Source organism: Aquila chrysaetos, chromosome 8 (genome assembly GCF_900496995.4).
Source record: "Aquila chrysaetos chrysaetos chromosome 8, bAquChr1.4, whole genome shotgun sequence".
NCBI lineage: Eukaryota > Metazoa > Chordata > Aves > Accipitriformes > Accipitridae > Aquila > Aquila chrysaetos.
In genome coordinates, this window is record NC_044011.1 from 45634388 (window position 1) to 45656378 (window position 21991).

Below are 21991 nucleotides of genomic sequence, written 5' to 3' on the forward strand. Positions count from 1 at the left end.
GGAACTGATCCTGGTTTTCAACACCAACTAACACGCTTGCACTAGCCTGACCAGATGGTTTCAGTTATGTCAGTGCATGTTCCCATTAGCTTTAGGAACCTCAGCATCTAAACCTTTACTTTAAATATGTACTTTAGAGAAGAGCAGAGAATTTTGCAAACTGTTACTTACCCAGTCTACCTAGTCCAGGGACTCTGTCTGAAATTCCAGAACATTTCAAACTCCCAGATGGCTACTTACTTTGTTTTAAATCATCAACCAGAACAGAAAGTGGGACATCCAGGCCAGAAAAAAACCTTCACTGGGGCAAGATCTAAACTTTCTCTGATCATGAATAGCTTGTGAAATGTGTCAGAGATTCCATGAAAAGAGTATACAAAGATAGCACCTCAGTTTGAGAAGACAGTCAAAAACACTGGATAAACATGCTAAAGGTTTACAGGGAAAGTTGTCCTGTTAATATCAGACATTTTGCAGGAAATAAATCACAACAACTGTGATCCTGGAGGAAAAGGCTAAAATCTATTCGTAAAAATCATGAAGGCAAAACACTTCACTACATACCAGGGAGTTTTTTTTCCTCTTCTTTTAATTTAGCAGTAACAATGTCTACAATACATTGACCCACAAATTAAGTGAAGGTATGAAACCACATTCTTCATACTGAGATGGGACATTCTGGACTTTTACTTTTTAAATACCCTCTCAAGGGGGAAGAGTTCTGAACATCCAATGAACATCTTTTGAAACAACCAGTGGTAGGAATTTCGATTTTAACAGTGATCATATTTAGTGAGCCTTGTCCATAGAGATCAAAATGCTTTACAAACAAGTGCAAAGCTCAGAATCTCACTGTACAGATAAAAGGAGAGGGAAACTGAGGCACAGTGCTGTGCAGTGACTCGCCAGGATCAAGCAGCAGGCAGCAGAGGTCTGGACATAAATCTCAGCTCTCTGACTCCCAGTCAATTCCTGACTTGCCAGGCCCCAATTTCCCAGTAAGTGTAGGTGGGTATCTACTGTCCAGCAGTTCAGGTGTTATACAGGCATATCTTCTTTCACCTCTCCCGCTGTCCCGTTGGCTCCATTCAGTCCTGCTGGCTCCCTGCCTTCTTCCTCTTCTTCTTCCCCTTTTGCTGTCTCTGCTTCTCTGCCTCCGCTCAGGAGGGTGGCACTGGAGAGGTGGCTGAGGAGCTGGCCTTCCCGGCGGGACTCGGCCAGTTCTTTGGCACAGCACACGGGAGTGTTGGTCTCATAAGTGCTATGGAAGCTGTTATAGTCAACTTCGTAAAAATCCTTCTCCAGGGTGAGGACGGGAGTGAAGCGATGCCCCCACAGGACCTCGGTGTCCATGTAGGAGCTGCGAGCCTGGCAAGTCATCCCTAGATGGAAACAGAGGGATGTTAAATGCAAAGCTTCTTTACATGCTCACCCAACCACTTCTTTCATTTAAAAGCACTTTCATGTTATCTCCATACCTGATTGCTCTGGGACACAGAAAAGGTCTTCGCTTAATAAGCCTCAACAAAAGCCTCTATCATGATAAAAGCTGAGCACTCAAAGGAAAAGGGATGGATTCATCGCCGCATCTTCAGACTGTTTCCTGAACCTTGTGCTTATGGGTTTGAAGTCTGGTACCACTAAGCAGCTTCTCTCTCTCCTCACTTTGCTCTGTTGAGGTGTTGCTTGCGTGGCCGATACTAACAGCACTTCTGGTGAATTGTGCTAGAACAACATCCAACCCTGCCAACGCACCTCAAATCCTGACCCACACAGGCCCTAAGAAGAATGAACGACAGCCCTGCACTCCCACTGTGTCTGACCCCATCCCACCTCAGCTACAGGAGTATCAGCAATTCCCTCCTCCACTTAGGTTAAGACACCAAGGCGTACAGCCCAAAAGGCTATACGGGCTATATATAGGGCCAGTGATTTATATGATTATATATAGGGCCTAGTGATTTATACGGCAAGCTGGCTTTTAAATACCTCTGGAGGGTTCAGTCCAACTGTATTGGGTTGGCAGAACCAAAACCCACAACAAGACACAGTCAAGATCACGAGCATGTTGAATTCCGTTTATTAATGGATTGTGGATTGAATGAACAGTGGGCAATATGAAACTGATTTTTGTCAAGCTGCTTCTCAGCCCCAGGGATCAGAGTTTATTTATTTACTTGGACAAAGTTTAAAGACAAGCTTTGCAGAGCAGGGATAAGCGTTCAGTGTTGGTGTAACTGCGAACAAATTCTCTTGGAATCACCTGCCAATGTCAAGGCTGACTTCTCTTCTGAATGTGTCTTCTGTTTGTCCTAATTATGTTATGAATTTGGAATGAATTCTGGTGAAATTTGGAAAACCTGACCTCACAAAGTCCTTCCACTGTTCTCTTTTGGAGGGTGAGAGATAGGCCTGAGTGGAATACATGCAAAACATGCACTTGATCCGGTTCCTGACCAATACTTCCAACTCTAACTGCTTCAGCCCAAAGTACACAAACAGAAATCTAAAACAATGCATAGGGGGAAAAATAGCAGTGTCAGATGCTTCAGGGAAGAGCATATCATGTATTCTCCCCACGTGAGCTCAACTAAGTGACTGAAATCTCAGAGTAATCAGAAAACTCCTTTCCTTAAAAAAAAAAAAAAAAGGCGCCTTTGTGAAAAGACAAATATTTTGTTCTCATAATTGCTACAGTCCATAAAAAGAAACCCACACAAACAAGTTCTCTGGAAAGCTTTACTTGTCTCTTACTGCCTTCCTTAGTTTAAAGCTATCAGGCCTGGAGTACACTAGTCGCTTTTGGTTCTTTAAAGGAGAGAAGAGGGATGGTGACACACGCAATACTGAGAAACTTCCAGTTCTGTATCACAGACTGAAAAGCCAATTTTTCCCCCCCAAGAAGATCTGCAGGAGTATTTGCTTCTGGGCAGGAACAACAAGTACAGAGTTAGTCATAGTGTTCTAGCGTGCCTGCTTCCTGGACCGGAAGGAACCGGGAAGTGCAGAGGCTGCTATGAAAACCACGATAATGGAAGAAGAAAATTACCCCAAGTGTTTTGGCCTTAAGGAGAAGCGCTATTGAGGTACAGCGTCTTTGCAGGAAACTATCAGCTTTTGCTTTACAAGTGAAAAACAGAACGGAGACCAGTCCTGACTATATGGTGACACTACGATGTGCAGCATCACCAGCCCCGGACTCCTCAGTCCTTGAGGTGAAGACTGGTTAATCCTCACTCCCTTTTATCAGCTAGCAAAAAGCAACTCAATGCGCAGGCAGTTCATGAAGTCCTGCTAATTTCTGAGTCCTGCTACAGTTTTTCTCAGGAGAGCTGTGTCACTGACACTTATCATCCTGTTGACCACCCTGGGCAAGGGCTTTTATTACAGGCTGTTTTGAGGGTCAGTAATGCAGGGCTGCAGGGCTAATCCCATTTTCTGATGCTCCCTCATGCTGGGAGACCAGAATGCTAGACAACCAGCAGCATGTGCATGTATGGTAAGGAGACAGTTAAAATAAACCAGCCCTTTTCCCTTTCAACAGAGCTGGTTTTGCACCAGAAATCACGAAGGTCTTCAAGTGTCCCCTCCAATCTCCAAGGGCTTTCAAAGCCCAGCAAAGAGAGCAGGAGAGGAGACCCCTCAGGCCCACAGGTTTAGGTCCTGTGATTGAACCGGCTAATTCTTATCACGGCCTTCCAAGTGCTGCAGCTGCATGAAGGTATCATGTAGAAGTCCCCAAGGCCAAGATGGGGTGTTCCTGCTAAATGGGGGGGCCTGAGGCATCCTAAGGGAACTCCTGCCTTATAATCAGGGCCTGAAATAGCTCCTTCCCTGGGGGGAGTACCTGACAGTGAGCCTGAACTCCAGAGACACACTCATAGTTATCTCCTGCTGTAAGTATTCAATTAAGGAAGGAACAATAGAAAGCTTTCAGCAACCAAATACTGCACACTGCCAGCTTCCTGCAGTAGCTGCTTTCTGTAACCCCAGGGGTACACAGAGCCAGCACAATAAGACAACTTGTAATTGCTCCATAATCCCATTCAAATATTCCTTTTTAGCACATGTGCAGTGGTGTTTTAATTGCGTGGGGACATACTGCTTGGCAACTTCTACATTACCCAGTAAACAACAGCATTGTCTCTGCTTCAAATTCCATTAAGTGCCTGCTTTGCAGGCTGCCCTGTGCTCTCCAGCCTGGTTAATTAATGCATCTGTAATGTCCCTAGCTAATTATTGCCTCTGTAACTGCAAAAAGATGACAGAAGAGGTGTGGAAACAATAAACCCTACTTTTATTAAGAGGACATGGGTGCCGCTACTTTCCACTTGCATACAATGTGCCCCGTGCCCTCTGTGCTCTGAATATCTGTTTCAGTTTGCAGTGGGGCGGAGTAATTCACTAGACTAAGATCCTTCATACGTGGCTGTGGGCTCTCTGCAAAAATCAGCCGTTTCATTTTGTATGCCTCGCTTATCCAAGTCCATGGGACATCTTGGGTGTAGGGAATCTTTAGGCTATATGCTCCTATCCATCAAGTACCACAGCAACGCTGGCACTGCTGTTCTGCTTCAGTGCGGTAGCACTGACATTTTGGAGAGCACAAGAAATTGAGGGAGATTTCAAACTCTTGGAATTTCTTGCAAAAATAATCATAGTACTTATGGCCCTGATAAAGGCTGTTAATCCTTTTCTGAAAGTAGATATAACTACACATTTTGGGTTTAAATGGAACAGATATTTGGTATAGTTACAGAGAAGTGGTAGTTGGTGACTTGGGCATTTTATTTAAGTAAGCTTCATGTCAAAAGAATATCCTCATTTCCCCTTTGTCAGTCTAATTAGATGTGCTTAAAAACTTATTTAAAAATAAAGTCATAGAGATTTTTATTTCAAGTCTATCATGTTTTCCAGATAGTAAGACCATTAGAAGTTTAATTTTCTCCTAAACAATCTGGTTTAAAAATGAAAAAGTATGTTTAAAATAAATTTGTACAATCTGTCAGTTGCGGAAAATGTGAAATGATATGTGAAATCTTCAGCTTTAAAGTTTTAGTTACAGCTCTCTCATCTCTTAATTCAGCAGCTTAGCTTTCAGTTGCAAACAAAACTCAATTTTAATTGAAACCAGAAAAAAGTTTCTACAAAGTTATAAGCAGATGCACCAAGTTCTCAATAAAGCTGGAACCAGTTCCAGGCTTTTTAGAAAGCTGGAGACCAGAGGACTGTCTCCTGGTTTCAAGTTCTGCAATAAACATTTCATAGAGTTTTAAAGATAATTTCATTACAGCAGAATCCTAAGAAGTGGAATTTTTTTTGTCTGTTGGCTGGAGTCACTGCATCACAGATCAATAACAGAGTTTGTGCATGTTCCTGTTTAAGGCAGCCATAGATGGCTTCCTAAACGGCTCATTTCTGGTTTCCAGTAGATGAAAAGATACAAAATATATTGCTATGTGTATTAAACCAGGTGTTTCATTACATTCAATAATAGAGAAAGTCACTGAGGAAAGACTGGTGTGTAAAATAGGTGTCAGGGAACTCTACCAATAAGGCACTTTTCTGTCATCAAAATCAGTTGGGATCAAGCAGCTTACATTTTATCAAAGATAAAAGAATGTTAATACATGCTGACAGAAAGCAGTTATTTGATGGCTCACTCAGTAAGGAGCCTGGTTTTTCTGCAGCGTACTCAATGGGAATTGAATAGGTTTCAGAATGTTTCACTGCTTGCAATGCCACTGATTATGCAACTGGAGCAGACGCTTCTGGCTCTGCCACACTGCTAGGAGAAGTGGAGATTGCTCCTGATTTCCAGGTCTTGTATACCCTTAGGTTACCAGTTAAAATCAAACTTCATTATCACAAGCCAAACCTAACTGCATTTGCAGCTGTTTGGTTATCCAGAGATGAACCAGCAGTCTCCCTCCAACTGTTGGAGGATGCGTATTTTTGTCAAACATACCGTCATAGCCAGTGCCTTTACCGGCAGTTTAACGGGAGAGGGCAAGGGGACCACAAAGCATGATCTACCAACCCAAGAAATTGCCACAGGCTTCAATGAGATCACATCAACAGTACAGTTGAACCTTTCAGTACTGCTACATAGCCTGAACTTTCTCAGTGGGTAGAGATATCCCAACCCCTGGGGCTGTCAAGACAACATTTTTCATCAGCTTAAAATTAACTCTCCTCATTTAAATGCCACAGAGCTCAGTGATTATCTGCTGGCAAAATGTCATGTGGATGCTGACTGTGTGTTTGCCATATTTGCTAGGCTCTCTCTGCAGTTCAGACACAGATACTGCTGGAAGTGGTTTCCTTTCTCTGTCCTTGTTTTCATACACTATTGTATGCAGGGTAACTTTTCCCCTTGTACTGGATGCACTAAAGCTGCACAATACATACTCTGCTCCTTGAGCTGAGCTCCACCTACATTACAAGAGTACAGAGAAAGAACTGATGGACTCAGAGGTATAGTGACAGACTGATGTAAGTTAGGATGGCAAGGAGTAGTTATAAAAATTTTAAGTTCTATCACTCTAATTAAGCAATACATGTCTTTAGATTAGCATCAGCATTTGGATGGTTATGAAATTTATTAGTCCCTTTGCGTTAATTAGACCAAAGAACACTGTAACCTCCAAAAAGTCAATATTTCTCCAACTTGAAAAGGAATATTAGAAGGTAGGAGCATGGTCCTCCAATTACTTGTGCTTGTCTCCTTTAGAGGAGGACATGTCTGGGCTTGATTCACTTTGATTTTTATGCCAGAGGAGAGTAATAGGATTTTAATTTATCTGAATGGTCTCCAGGCATGTGAAAGCTCCTAGGCACTGGAAATGAAAAAAAAAAGAACCTTATGATTTAAAGATCTTAGATTCAATTGCCAGGTCTCTACCAGGCAGAACCTGAGCATCAAGCTCACACCATGTAACTTTAGGCCCCTCACAAAGGTATTTATAGTGCCTGCAGAGGCACCTAAAATGACTAGCCTGCCAACTTCTACCTCTGGAGGACAATTCAGCCGATGAAAAGAATGACTTGAGACGTCTCTCTCTTCCCTATAATTATATAAGTGGTTTCTGTAACAGTTCTGCAAGGTCCTTATTTATATGCAAAATGCAAAACAAAACAACAAGACAACCCAAACCAGATGATGAATGCATGAAAACTCCACAGCCTTCCTTTGTTCTCCCATGAAATTCATGATTAATTTCAGGTTATCTTATGTTGTGACTACTTCTTTTGGTCCTATATTTACAACCAGGAAATTTTACTAAGTCCTCTGTAAAGGTGAGTAAATTGAGGTGCAAAAAAGCTGCTGTTTGCCTACGCTCTCACAGGGACAGGATGAAGTAAATTACTTCTAATCATTAAACCACTTTTTATCACACAGACTCTAAGCTAGAAATATATATGCCTATCCTAGAGTTTATTAAAACTTCATTTAGTGACTGGACTAATCAGGCATCTGGACTGTCTCTTGTGGCTTATTTAATAGTGGTGGGAAAAAAGAGGTAATGAAAACCAGTGAGGACCAAGAGTAAAGTAACAAGCACTGCTGTCTCTATGCCCAGACAATAGCACTGCTGGACCCTGTAGATACAGAATGAGGTTTGCAGGCCAGCTACTGATAAATTAGGTTTTGCTTAATTGTCAGTAAATAGCAGCGGAAGGGTAAAGTTGGAAGAGAAGAGACCCTCTTCAAATTATCTGCCAGAAAGTCCTGTAGGATATGTAGACTGCGTCATCATATGTGATGGCTTACAGGGAAAAAAAAAAAAAAAAAATTGGTCTCTCCAATGTTGTCTTATTGAATCAGCCAAATTCTTCATCAGAACCCAGCTGACTCTGCATGCACATGGAAGGGGGACCTAAATCTCCACTGCTCTTCTACATTCCAGCAGCCTTGCTTTATACACTATGTTCAATTCAGGATCAGGACGGTAAGGGCAAGAGGTTTTGGCCTACAACAGCCTAGACCTATTCTGTCAACAGGATTGGCTCTCATTTTTTATTGCTACTGTGGGAAGCAGAAAGGCAGTGAACGCAAAAATGTATTCACTTTGCAGACAGATTTTCCACCTTCACTTTCTTACCTTCTATTGCAAGTCAAATTTGAGGCAGCTGATCTTGACAAGTGTCCCTTTCAGATAAGGCAAAAGAGAATTAATTCCCTAAAGTAATCTCTGTGACTAATTCATTAAGTAGGCACTTGTGAGTGATGCTGCTGCTTTCAAGATGCCCACGAAGCAGCACTGGAAGCCAGAACACTTGTCATCTGTATTGATTTTGTCTTTACAGTGGTCATTTCACTCAGCAATGATCACAACAGATCTGCCCAGAAACTTGGTCTCCCTTTGGCATTTTTAAACCTCTCACAGAGTCACAGTGCCTCAGCCATACTGAAATATTGATTGGAAAGCCCCCTGACAGTGGGCTTTCTGCTGCAGCTGGCTTCCTGGGTTAGTTAGTAGAACAGCTGTGGGTCCCTGGAGAGCTCTCACTAGAATAATACACTGTTTATTTTCTTTTTCAGCAAAATAAAAACATTGCATTTTAGGCTGGCTGGTACATTTCTTGTGTCTTGTGTGTACATTCTTCAGTGTGTTGTTATTTATCCTTTCAAAAATTCAAGTCAACTTGAAAGCAAAAACATGGGTTTAAAACACAATGTTTCACTTTGTAAAAAAAAACCAAACAACTTGAAGTGTTTAGGAAATTCAAGTCAACTTGAAAACAAAAACATTGTTTTAAACCACAACGTTTCATTTTGTAAAAAAACCAGTGACTAGAAGTGTTTCAACTCCTTAGAATTTATTCTACACTTTTCATTTGAAACTGTTTACCATCTTTGCCTTTCACTGGATCAGAATTAAACTTAAATGTCAGTAAGAAGAGTTACTTGTTTGAGTTACTTGTTACATTACATTTGTAATATGTGTGTGGTTGGTTAAAGCTATTGGAAATCATTATAAAATTGCTGTCCCAAACTTTCAGTGGAAAATATTAATGCTTTTAGTCAAGACATTATGCTTAAATTTCTTTAGTTGTTTCTACGTTGACAATCACCATTTTGACCTGCTTTCCAAACACCTTCTGAAAAAATATAACTGCCTTTTCCCCACCAGTGCAGGATGCATTCATGGTATGATTTCCTGTTTTCTGTAAAGACGGCATAAGTTTCCATTAATTTTTACTCCTCACAACAACGGCAGAGCTGAGCCATCTCTGAGACAGCATGCAGGACTCGCTTGTCTCTTGTGCACCATAAACAGAGCTGAATATGCTGACCAGTTGTACCTCTGAGCACTGTGATGGTGGTTCCTCATTTTTCATGGGGGTTACTAAGGGAACAAATGGTCTGTTGCATTTTTATACTGCCCTGAACCTGACCAGGTTGTAACAGTGTCATGATTCAATAGAAGTCACACTGCGAGTAAATTACACCATTCCTGAAAGCAGATGGGGCTTGAACAATATGATAGGAAGGAAAGAACCTAAAGAATTCGCTTGGAGCACATTTTAAGGTATGGAGGTAGGGATTAATATCCCCCAAACTGCTTTATCAACATTACGAAGTGTGAGGACAAAGCAGGAAAGCACAAACACTGTGCTTCTGCAAGCCACTCTCATTATGGCAAAATATCGCCCCCCCCCCCCCCCCCCAGTTACCATATGTCATTCAGAAAACCATCTCAGCCTCTGAATCACATAATGGCATCATCTGAGGTCCACTCTGCTCTAAGTTCATTGCAAACTGGCTCTTCTAGCTCCAGTTTTGGAATTTCACAGCCTGTCTTCTGAGACCAGAATAATTCATTTCCACAGATGTGTGCTCCTTAATATCATTACACACTGGCCTGTATAATCCCTCTGGGACAGGAGCCCATTTGTAAAGCAATATTATTCCTATGCCATGCTTTTAATTTTGAGGCTGTTATTGATAATGACTTCCTCTCACACATATCTAGCAGAGGCTGAGCTTTCATAAGAGGAAGGCAGTGCAGTAGCTGTTCAAACAGAATTCGATAGTGTCACTGTGTGATGAGGAAAGAGGCTTTGGACAAACAAGGAACTGCATTCCATGCTCAAGATTAGGAGGTTCTAGTATCTAGTAAATGTTTAAGCTACAAAATAAGCTTCCATCACAAATCTTTGCCTTTGATAGTCTTTTCCACCCACCCCTTCTTTTGCCACATCCCTACAATACTCTGCTGCGAAAGAATATTTGCCTAGTAATGCCAAATGAATTCCACTTCTATAATACAGTACTCCAACCTCGGTACAGTGCAACCTATATATAACCTCCCATTAGCTCTGTTTGGAAAAGTCAGCTATTGCTATTCACCTAACGCCTAAAGGGAGACACTGGGAAACTGAATTAGCTCTCTAGAGAGCTGTCTTTAAGAGCAAAGGTCTGGGATGCAGGAATTTGAGAGACTATTTCTCTTTACATCTGGCTCTTAGGAGAATAACAAGGACAAATCTCAAGAAGGGGACAATATTAATAGTAAGCAAAGGCCAGAATCTGTGAGACAGGGCGCTGATACCACTGACTACTCATATCAAGCTGAAAACCCTTGCTAGTGTTTCAGAGAGAACCCATGCCTCATCAAGATGGAAAAAAAAATCCAAACACCACCAACAGAAAAAACATGGGTTCACAGTGTCATCTCCTAACCAAAATCCTTAAACACCAAAGGGCAAACCTACTTATAAACGCTTTTTTGCGTCTCTGACTCTTTCTATGTTTCCACAACTCTAGATAGCAATTCTCTCCTCAGTGCTGCCTGTTGCCCCATTCCCCTTAAAGGCCCTGATTTGACCAAGGCATGCTGCCAACCCCAGACTCAGAAAGCCTGCCAGAAGGGAGCGTCAGCATCTCAGGGTGCTTAAACACGCTTGCCATGCTAGAAGCACAGCAGACAGAGCCTGCCAGCTCCTCCTCAAAGCCTAGCATAAATGAATTAGCTGCAAGTGGTAAAATGACCCCATGGTGCCTTGTCTTTTAGGTGAGACTCCAGAGTCAACCATCCTCCTCCCTAACCAGACCCGTAGGAGATACACTGCATCCCACCTGTGGAAGGGAGCCTGGAGGCCTTTGTGGCCATCCATTCGCTCAGCTTGAGGCACACTGTCACCTCCCTTTTCTACACTTTGGAAAGCTGAGGCACACAACTTTTCCAGATTTATTATATACGGACGCAGACTTCTTTCATTGCCTGCCACAAATACACCCATGGAAGGAAATTGGGAATCAGCTGAGTATATCTCCTAATCTACCCATTACACAGCATTGTTTTAAGCTGTTAAACAGCTGCTGGGTTGCAAGAGTCACAAAAGCAGTTTCTGTATTTTTCCTCTTTGAGCTCCTTTTGAAAATATATGTCCTGCATCATGTGCAAGTCATTCAGTTTCAGCACATGCTGTTTTATGGGATATAGTAATACTTGGGCACTTCCTTCACAGCCTCCATTAAAAAGCATCACTACAGCAATACCTAAAATAGCACAGTTACAGCCAATTTTTCATACAGAGGAGAAATGGAAAAAGATTTGTGCCATGAATTTTGATCACAGGAAACAGGACCACAACAGACCTCATGAATTCCTTTAGTCCATTCCTTTTTTCCCATGGATCAGTTCCCAGTGATGATGGACAGCTCCTCGACTAACCCCTTCGTCTGAATCCCAGACTTATAAAAACAGTGTGAAACACTACAACGTGAGCTAAAGGACCCATCTTTTAATTGCTAGTTACCTCAGACCACAATATCCCACCTGAGTCGGTCTCTAGAGAAGGAAAAATCCCAACATGTTCTCAATCCAGGTGACATTAACAGTAAATGCCAAACTGCACTCCATTTTTCCCCTTCCCTCCTCAAAATTGTGACTGATTTTTGACAAGTCCTTACCTGTTGCTTCCACCATTCCTTCCAGGATGACCACAATTTCAAACTCCTCCTTCTCCAATTGGGTGCGTGACATCTCCCAGAAGGGGCTTTTCTCGTTGATTTCATGTGAGATGATAAGAGGTGACACCAGGAACAATCTGTCATCTCCAGTGTCAAATCCCACGTTGATGTCTGTTTGGTTCAAGGGGATAAATTCTCCTTCTTTGGTCTGTTTGGACTTAATCAGTTTGGCTCTAATGGAAGCCTCGACAATGTGGGAATTGCGGAGGTCTCCAACACGGAACATGAGACAGAGCTTCTCATCCCTCATGGAAATCACTGCGTTGTTAGAAAACATGAGGGTTTCAGCCCTCTTCTTTGGTTGGCTGATCTTGACAAACATGCATCCCACCATGAACGCATTGACAATGGAGCCCAGAATAGCCTGGATCAGGAGCAGTACGATGCCCTCTGGGCACTTCTCCGTTATGACCCTATAGCCATACCCAATTGTTGTCTCAGTCTCGATAGAAAACAGAAATGCAGAAACAAATCCACTGAGATTTTCAACACAAGGGATCCAGTTCTCATCTTCAAGATGGTCCAGGTCTCCCCGGATATAGGCAATGAGCCACCATATGAACCCAAAAAACAACCAAGTGATGGTATAGACCATAGTGAAGACAAGAAGATTAAAACGCCACTTGAGGTCCACCAGCGTAGTGAAGAGGTCACTAAGGTATCGATAGGTTTCTTGGACATTTCCATGGTGCACATTGCACTTGCCACTTTTCTCCATGTAACGCTGACGTGGCTTCTTACCTTCTGCTGATATGAGGCGGGTTCGGTCAGTGGCAATAGGGACATCATCCCGAGCCTGTTTGGGAATCTTCTTAGGCTCTCTGGATGTAACTCCGATGTCCATGTCCTGGTTCATGAAGATCCTAGAATCTCCAGCCATGGCTGGGCTGCAGGAGAACAAAGAAATAAAGTTTAAGACAGGAGGAAAAGAGCTGAGACAAAAGCCATTTTGTTTTACTGTCTGAACCATTACGACAGACCAGGACAACAAACATTGCAAATATTAATCCTACACTAACAAACTTTGCCCCATGCTGGTACAGGGCTGCATACAGGCTGATTCTACATCAGGAAAGCTTTTTGCTAGGGCCATGTCTTTCCTCCTAGTATTGTTTTGGGAAACACTTTGAAAGGCTTCAGCACTTCTCTCGCAGCAGCCACTTGCTATATATAACGCTGCATTGAACTGGATGTTAAATACTGATTCATAATAATACACAGTCTCTTCAAACATGAACCAGCTGCCAGTCACTTTGCTCAATGCACTGCTGGAACCTCAGAACATATGGTGATGGTCACGGTCTGGGAGTCATGAAATAGGTAAACCTTGTTACAGTTTTTTGGCTTTGGGGGGTTTTTTTGGTCCTCCGGCTTTTTTTTACACTCAAAATTTGCTTGAGATCACAACTAGGAGCAAAGTAAAGATACATCAGCTTATATCTTCAAGAGGGACTGGAGTTTTTTGATGTCTCAGGTTTTGGGTGCATACCAAGAGAAACCTTAGAAATTAATAGAACACGCTGAGCACCACTGTCTACCTAGATCTCACATAAGTCTAAATTATGCATGAAGGTTCCCTTACAGTCAGCAGAGAAAGGCACCTCCAGGGATAATTCAGATTTCAGGAGTGCTGAATCACCTTCTGGAAGTACCCACCCCCTCCACAAATTATTCTGGGAGCTTGGGCTCCAAATGTGAAACAGGCATTTAATTTAGCATCTTGAATTACATGTCTGAAGGTGTCATGAATCCAGGCCTACTGTTAATCAGATATATCAGAACCTACCCCTTTACTTCATCTGACATTAGACAAAAACACCAGACACTTTTAGAAACCTAACAGACAGCTATTAAAAAGCCCACTGTCAACATGCAAAACTATGCTTAACAAGATACAAATAAATAATACAAAAGGATGGCTGCAATGATTCTTGCAGGTTATAATGTAACATCCTGTTTACCAAGATGATTAGATACTCTTTAAAAAAAACCACACATGGTCCACTGAAAAATGAGTCTTGACTCTGAATGCAGGGCACAGACAAAATCTCTGAGAAAGATTACCTAAGAAGCCTTAGGGATATCAAAGACAGCGTAGCAATATTCTCCATGGCGTTCATTCTCTGCATTGTCCTCTGCAAATCCTATTATAACCTAACTAAATCTGTTACTGCTCCCTGTATCTTTAATCTTCTTATGCGTCTGTGAATGAGCAAAGGTGTAGAGATACAATTAAGAGTATCCTGGGAAAGACAGTTTTAAGATTGAGCAAAGTAGCTTCATCTTTTCGGTATTAAAAAGCACAAAGGGTGGGCGGGAAGGAAGCAGAGGCAGGATGAATAAATGAAGCAACAAATTTCCACTTCCATTCTGCTGTAGCCAAGTCTGGTTAACAGCAAAGAATTACTCTTAGCCCTTGTATAAGTCACCATCAATCATTACTCCAATGAAGCAGCCAGAGCCTGTTGCTGGAACCATACCCGCTGGCTCCGTTCACTAGGGAGCCCAGCCATCTGTCCACAACACACTCCCAAAGCTTCTTTGTGCTGGCAAATTTGCCTGGTTTGAAGGGTTTGGGCCAGGGCTGAGCCCATGCGGCCACAGGAAGGGGTAAATAATAGGGATTAATGATGCTGGGATGGTAAGTTAGGAGGAATTAGGTTTGCTTCCCCCACTGCATATGATCCTGGATGTGGGATAGATAACCCCAGCACTGTGCTGTTCCCCTCCTCAAACAGCAACATCAAGGATTTTGGCAGGATATTAATCCCTACCGCTATTTCTTTCACTTCTGAAGGCAGGACCTCTGAGAGCTGGCTCATGGTATATTTAGATACATCTTCAGCCATTTTCTACTACTTGTTGCAAACTCAAATCTCCCGGGCCATTGGTCTGGCTCTCTGCTGCCTTATGGTGTGTATCTATTTACATGTGTGCAAAGTGCCTGCTAGATGCTGTCAAATTATAAGGGTACATATTGACTCTCACTTCACAACATGTGAAAGCATATGCCAAGTGCAAGTCAGAATAATCACATGCTTTTTTTTTTTTCTTTTTCCCCTCTTTAATAGGGGAAGAAACATCCCATCCACTGACTTAAAGAGAATTAGGTGCAGAGAAGGACCTCTTCGCTTTCTTCTGATGAATATAACTTTTGATCTTTCTTTGCATTGTTTGATTAATCTAAAATTACTCCATTTGGACTAAAAAGCTTTTGATCAATCTATGTGTAGAAATGTAAAAACAGGCAAGTGTTGCATGTTTTCAATTTAAAAAGAATTGTTTTAAAGATAATTTTGTTATAAAAGTTATGTTTGAAGCTGAGTTTCACTTACACTGACACTATGTAAGAGAGAACAATCAATTTCAAGACATTAATCTCTAGTGTAAGGTTTCATATTTTAGATTCATGCCAAAGAGACCAAAAGGATCTTGAAACATATTAAAAAGAACAGAATAGAATAAAAACAATCAAAAAGCCTAAATCCCTAGAAATATCACTCTGGTGAAGCAGGCTAGAGGGACTGCCCATTAATGAAAGTACAGGGAAACCTGCTTTAACTAAAACACTCAAGGGACTGGCAACATCACTTTTCTAATGCTACTGATCTTTAACAATAGGTCAAGTGAAATCTTTCTGGAAACCTTCAGGAACACCTTACAAGTGGTCCATTAAAGCTGAAAAATTCCTGCTGTATATGAACTTTACTGACAGCTTCAGTGGCATTTCAATTTCTCCTGATATTTAATCTTAAACTCTCCCATCATAGTATAAGCATAACCACAGTATGTGGTTATTGAAAATAATCAAGCAGATGAATCTTTGCGTTAGATTCTTTAAAAGGAATAGTATTGGTTAGCAGTTTGAGCACAGGTTTGGATGTCTGAAGACTAGCCAGCTTTCTGTTCCAAATGATTTCAGTATTTTTTCTCTTATTCTGAGCAAATCACTGCTTTTCCCTCTGCCTTAATTCCGCAACTGCAAAATTTGTGATACGGATATGAATGGTCTGTGAGATCCTAGGCACAAGAATCTTCTAGGAAATCTCTATCATTCCCTTATTATTTTAACTGCTCTGGGAAACTTTAGCACAAATGACAAGATACTATAAAAGGACCACTGTACCTATGTAAGGATTTGGTTAACTCCTTCAACGTATAATATACTGCCACTGCTATCAAGCATACACATCTTTTCCACATAATGGTAATTATGTGCAAGCATCTCACAGAGGTTTAGGCTCCAGTTTGTAAATCACTGCTCCCTCCAGCAAAGAGATTTGTGAGATGAAATTGCCTCTTATAGTCACATGCACCATCCTGTTTCATTGGCATTTACCATCTTTGGTTAAACGAGGCCAAGATAATAAAAATGTCACTTTTGTACAAAGCTGCTTTCCTTTTGGACAGGCTACTGCAAAAGGAGATGTGAGTCAGTGTATTATCAAGCTCGCAAAGAGGCTTTTTATCAGACTTGCTTTTGCCCAGACGACAGTCTCAGGGCAGGCGGTGACATTTAGGACTCTTAGATTTGCTGAAGAAGAGTCAAGCTGGGGTTAGCTAAGTATCTTCAGGAGGCATTGTTTTGCAGAGCTGTCTACAAGCCCTGCCTGACAGAGCTGCAGTACCTCCTGATAGCTCCAAGTCTTCAGGATGGAAATTTGCTGAAGACATCGCAGAAAGTAAAACGAGAAAAGTCTGCAAGAAACTTTTTTCCCCTGCTGACTATGGTAACTTTTTCAATTTAAATAATTGCTGGCCTTGCTTAAGGATTTGCTTCTGGAGAGGTCTAAACTGGCAGGCAGGAGTTTGAAGACATGAATTTGTCATCAAGTTTGTTTGTGCAAAATAATACTTCTTCTTGTTTGTTTTAAACCTGCTGCCCACGTTTTCTTGCATTATGAGAATAAATGAGCAACTGTTCTTTAGTAAGCCCCCCACACCTTCCCAAATCCAGATTCTACTTAATTCTGTCATCTCTTTTCCCAGACAGAGAGTCCTATACTACTCAACAAGCAGTCAATACAGCAGTAAATACTAAACAGATCATTACTGAAAAACTTGACCTGGTTCTTTTGCTGCCTGTTGGCCTACACCACATAAACCAGAGCCTAGGTTACTGTCCCCACATTCCTCTGGGGCACATCTTCTCCTTTGGGTTAAACTGCTGCAAGAGAATGAAATTCTTAATTGACAGACACTAGCAACATGGGAAAGTTGGTAGAGGAATAGAGCAAATTAAAGCAGTAGCACCCAAAGAGAATAAAAGCATTGATTGCTGAACACTGTGTGCTAGTGGAAAGATGGAGGAAGAAGAAATATTAGGAAAAGATGGCCTTTGACAATCTGAAGATAAATGGCTATTAGATAGGTGCTGACTGACAGGTGGGGCTTTGTTTTCCCTGAGAAAGGCATCTTTCCCACTGTCCTTTTATTTACTGCCTGTGTATGACTGAGACTGAACAGTCAACACCGCCAACACGAGGTTACCTTTGGAGGCATACATATGCATGCGAGAAAAAGAAAGGCAGGTAGATTTTGTGCAAATCATGTCGTCCTTCAGTTTTCTGACTTAGATTGTGGTGGCTGCCTCTTTGGAATGAGCTTGGAGATCCACAGGTGGAGGGAATGATGCAGAAGAGTTATGCTGTTCAAAACCAGGGCAAAACATATAAGGAAACTGTACAAGAACGGAGACCCATGGCACTTTGCTAATAAACATGTGGTTCAAAAGCTCCCTCATCCAAATAATTGCCTTTCGAAGTGTAATCTCACTCAGCACTGAAGTAGGAAGATGCCTCTCATTTCCTCTTTGAGTTTTCATTAAGTCACAGCACTGCTTTTCTAACATGCTGACAGGCATGATTTTACAACGGAGTTCCTCTGGGGCTAGAGGAGACACCCACCCACCAGTACACGAAAAAGGGTTACTGATGATTAACTAGGCAGCTACTAAAGAAGCAGGATGACTTTGTGCCTGTTACAGAGCTGAGCTGATGATGGCGTCTGTCTGCTTAGCGCTCATTAGGCTCAGAAATACTGAAACAGAAGGTGTTCAGTCTTTCAAAAGAAAATACCTTGTAAGAAAATCTCTCTGGGTAGGAAGCTAATATGATACAAAGAAAGACAGAGCTTATGGACGTTTGCACTTTACTTTTATCTGCTAATTGCCTCCCAATCTATCCTTCTCCCCAGCACTGCTGGATAATCACAGTTCAAATATCCCTGAGCCCTTTCATTGTCAGCTGTGAGGTAGCAATGTGGCCCCCCATTCTGAGAGTATCCAAATGTTTCACAGTGTTCAACACAGGTATCACGTGCTTTAAAACGTAATTTATTTATTTATTTATTGAGATCTGTGGAACAAGGAAGTGCTCTATTTCCCATATTTCAAGATGGGGAAGTGCATCACAAAGACACAGTTGCTTCTTCCACACTCACACTGGGAGTCTGTGGGAGGGCAGGGAACTAAACCTAGAGTTTCCAAAATCCTGAATGAGTGCCTGTTATCACCGCACCACTCTTCTTCCCTTCCACCAATCCAGCAGCAGTGAATACAGCCCCTATCTGCTTCAGGTGTGTCTAAAGATTACTCTGAAAAGCCTACATAGCCTGATCTATCAGCATGAATAACCTAGCAAGATTATTTCTAATGCCAAGAAATAATGTTTCTGTTCTCTCAAGTACCTACAGGTTTCAAATAGATCTTTTTCCTCCAACTATGCATGAAAGTATAAAAAACCCCATATGTAACACAAGTTTGCAGTTGCATTAAATATATTGACTTCAGACCAATGCAGAGAAGAGTGGAGAAACTCAATTTTGCAATGAGAATACTGACTGGGGTGGGGTTTTCGGTTTGGTTTTTTGTTGTTGTTGTTTTTTGTTGGGTTTTGGTTTTTTTTTGAAAAAAGATGAAAACAGGACAATGCCTTATGAGACATCATAATTACCCCAGTGTACAGGCTATAGCAATTTGTTATAGAACAAGGACTGGAAAACATGGAGTTTCCACAACATAAGGAGTATCTACTACTTGATATACCACAGTTAAATGCATAGGGTGGATGGGAGGACATAATCCATGTAACTTTTGGTCACTTACCTTATACTTCACTGAATTAAAGAAGCTGAGCATGAAAAGTCCGTGTGCAAAGGATGCAATCACAATATTATGCTCTTAGGTGTTTGTCTTAATTTTGAACAGTCAAATGATATTTTCTTTACCAATAACTAAAGCCTGAAAATAAACCAGTTTGATCCTTCCACCTCCAAGGAAGTGACTCTGCCTGAGGCACTCTGCAACCTCTCTGTCTCTGTCCCCAGACTCTATTTTTAGGGGGACCTTATGGCATCCTTGAAAATTTGACTGTTATCTTTCAACCAACACAACTGAACAAAGAAAAAGAGACACTTTTGTCCTGCTACTGGCTGTTTACACACAGTACACACTGAATATTGGGGAAAGCAGAACCTCAATTCTAAGAGAAAATCCTGCCCTAAGAGCACCAACGTTCCTGTTCTCCATTGTTTAAGTATTTCACCGTTATAGCAACTGAGAATCACTATGTAATCCGCAGCTGTCTTAAAAAAATAGAATAAAATTGAAGGATGTTGATACCACTTCACACCTCTAGAGTAACTTGCATCCCAACAGTTCAAAGATGAACTGATCAAATGCAGGCTCTTTCTGCCCCAAGACGTTCAACAGTGCTATTGATCCCATTGTGCAGACCACAGAAGATGAGTCACAGAGAGACAAACTGACCTACCTAATACCAAAGTGCCGGTTAAGTGCCAATGCTCACCCCGAATGTCCGAGTGGCTCTCCTGACCTCAAACTGAATAGAAAGTGGGTGACTTTTATACAAAAGAGTCTGGAGATTTGTCTCAGAACATGACTCCAAAACTCTGTCTTTTTCAGAGTCTGTAAATAACTGGGCTGGAACCTTCCAGAGATGGAGGATTTTCTCTTGTGGGAACCAGAAATCATCCTGATCCTTTATCTCCAACTGAGTAGGAACAGTGGGGGAAAAGAACTGAACCCCAGAAGTGAAATAACTCCCCCAACACAAACACTGCCAGACACACTTCCCACATACTATGGAAGATACTGGTTGCTTGGACTGGTCAGAGAACTAGCAAAAGAAGCCAGTTTTGCTTCCCTCCGAGCTACTCTACTATAAATCCAAGGTAGTTTTCTACTTAAAACTAAAAGGGTGCAGGAAGAAGGACCTGCTTGATTACAGAATCCCCAAAAGTCAGATGGTAAGCTTTTTGGGACAGGGACAGTTTCTTCCAATTCTCTACTGGTTCCTGAAACTCTCTGGTCAAAACCAAATGAGAGACATGCTGTATAAAAGTTTGCATGTTACTCCCAACCAGCATGTGCTAATACAAATAGGAGGGCTCCAGGCGCCTTTTTGACCGACGCAGCAGGACATTGGTAAAAAAATTAGTCATGCTTTTACCTCCCAGAGCCATAAACACCCCTAGGGATTCCCAATGCATTAAATTGCCTGTACTCTCCAAGGGCTGAACATGCCACTTCATCGTCTGGAGACTACACTGCAAGGGCTCTTTAAAACCTAAGCTGACTAGTAAGTATCCTAATTATAAAAGAATTTAATCTTTGACTCTAGGTGAGGATTATGGAGTCACTCCCCCCATTTCAGGGCTGCTTACTGATCAGTCTCCCCCTGTCCATTGTATTCCAGTGATCTCTGCTAATCCGGTATCTGAGCAGTTCATCATCTTTAATGTCTTTTTCTGCATAACACCTTTACTAGATCTGGCAGTGCTTTTGCCCAAGATCAACATATAATCCCCGGCTTCCCAAAGAGTTCCCTAGCAGCTGGCGAGTTAGACAACAGCACATCTCTAGCTCGCACCCTGGCAGGTTTGGGCATAGAAATCTGGTGTTCAGCTAACCTAATACCTCAGCCGCTTGTCCTCCTGCCTTCTGGGCTCCTGATCCTTTGCAACCAGAGAAGAAAAGAAGTGGATTGCAAAAAAAAACAAAATCAGGTAACTTACTTGCTAAGAGCGGCTCTGCATCAGTCTTGTGCCTTGGCACTTCGGGGATACCGGACGGTGACAGGACTGAGAGGTAGGTAAGACAGCTGCTGGAAAAGTGTCCGATCCATGCCATCACCAGATTGCTGGGGTCGTCTTCTGATCCCTGGGCTGTCTCCTTCCTTCTTCCCTCTGCCTGTTATTAGAAAACATTTATGTGGCGCTGAAGATTTAAATGTTCATGCCCCTGTCCCTAGGTATCCCTGATCTCCCTTGCTCTGTCAGAGCTGACACGGAGCGCTCCAAACCCTCACCCTCCACTGCTGCAGTGCTAGTTTTGCCTGTCAAATGCCTGCCTTTCCTTGCTCCTGCTCTCTCCCATACAAATGAATTCTTGGTGCCATAAAGCTTTTTAAAGGGCTGGGGCAGAGGGGAGGGAGAGGAGAGGACTGCGTGTGATGGGGAGCATCATCTGTTCTGAATGAGCAGCCAAGGGAAAGGTGCCGGGAGTGAAAGCAAAGAGGGGAGGGGTTTAAGGCGCTGCTTCGCACAGAAAGGGCTGGCTGGGGAGGGGGAAGAGGCGCCTATTCGGCGCTTTGAGAAAATGCAAAGCATTGTGCTCCCCTGTCACCACCTGGTCTTTGCCCTCCTCGCCAGTTCCCCAAGCTCTGTGCGTTTACTTCTCGCCGTGCCTGCTTCTCGGCTCTCCCCTTGCCTGGGTTCTCCTTTCCCACATTGCTGGATGAGCTGTCATTTTTTTAGGGGGTAGGGGCTGTGTTCTTGTTTTAATATCGCACAAACAGAAAGCATTTCCTAAAAAAAGGAGGACAAGGAGAATGCAGAAGCTGCACATTTAACAGGGAGCACATGTGTACATATTCATCGGCACTGTGGAAACTCTCTCTTCCAGCCTGGACCAAGGAATTTGGGAAAAGTGGGGAGAAGGAGGCAGAGCGTAATTCCTCTGGCGCTCTTCCCCTGCCTGTCAACCAT

General features: G+C 42.3%; 1 protein-coding gene across 2 annotated transcripts in view; it reads right to left on the minus strand.

The window, feature by feature from the left end:
• The window catches only part of KCNJ5 (potassium inwardly rectifying channel subfamily J member 5), an 80303-nt gene extending 58685 nt beyond the window's left edge, over positions 1–21618 (minus strand). The window contains exons 1-3 of one of the 2 annotated variants that reach the window (XM_030021350.2): positions 21020–21614; positions 11924–12870; positions 501–1382 (exon numbers count right to left, since the gene is read on the minus strand). In XM_030021350.2, coding sequence (XP_029877210.1) covers positions 1039–1382; positions 11924–12863 — 1284 coding nt within the window. In that variant the 5' untranslated portion in view covers positions 12864–12870; positions 21020–21614 and the 3' untranslated portion in view covers positions 501–1038. Of the gene's footprint in view, positions 1–500; positions 1383–11923; positions 12871–21019 lie in introns of those variants that run through there. The other variant, XM_041125162.1, reaches the window with a different exon arrangement.
• Positions 21619–21991: the final 373 nt, after the last annotated feature.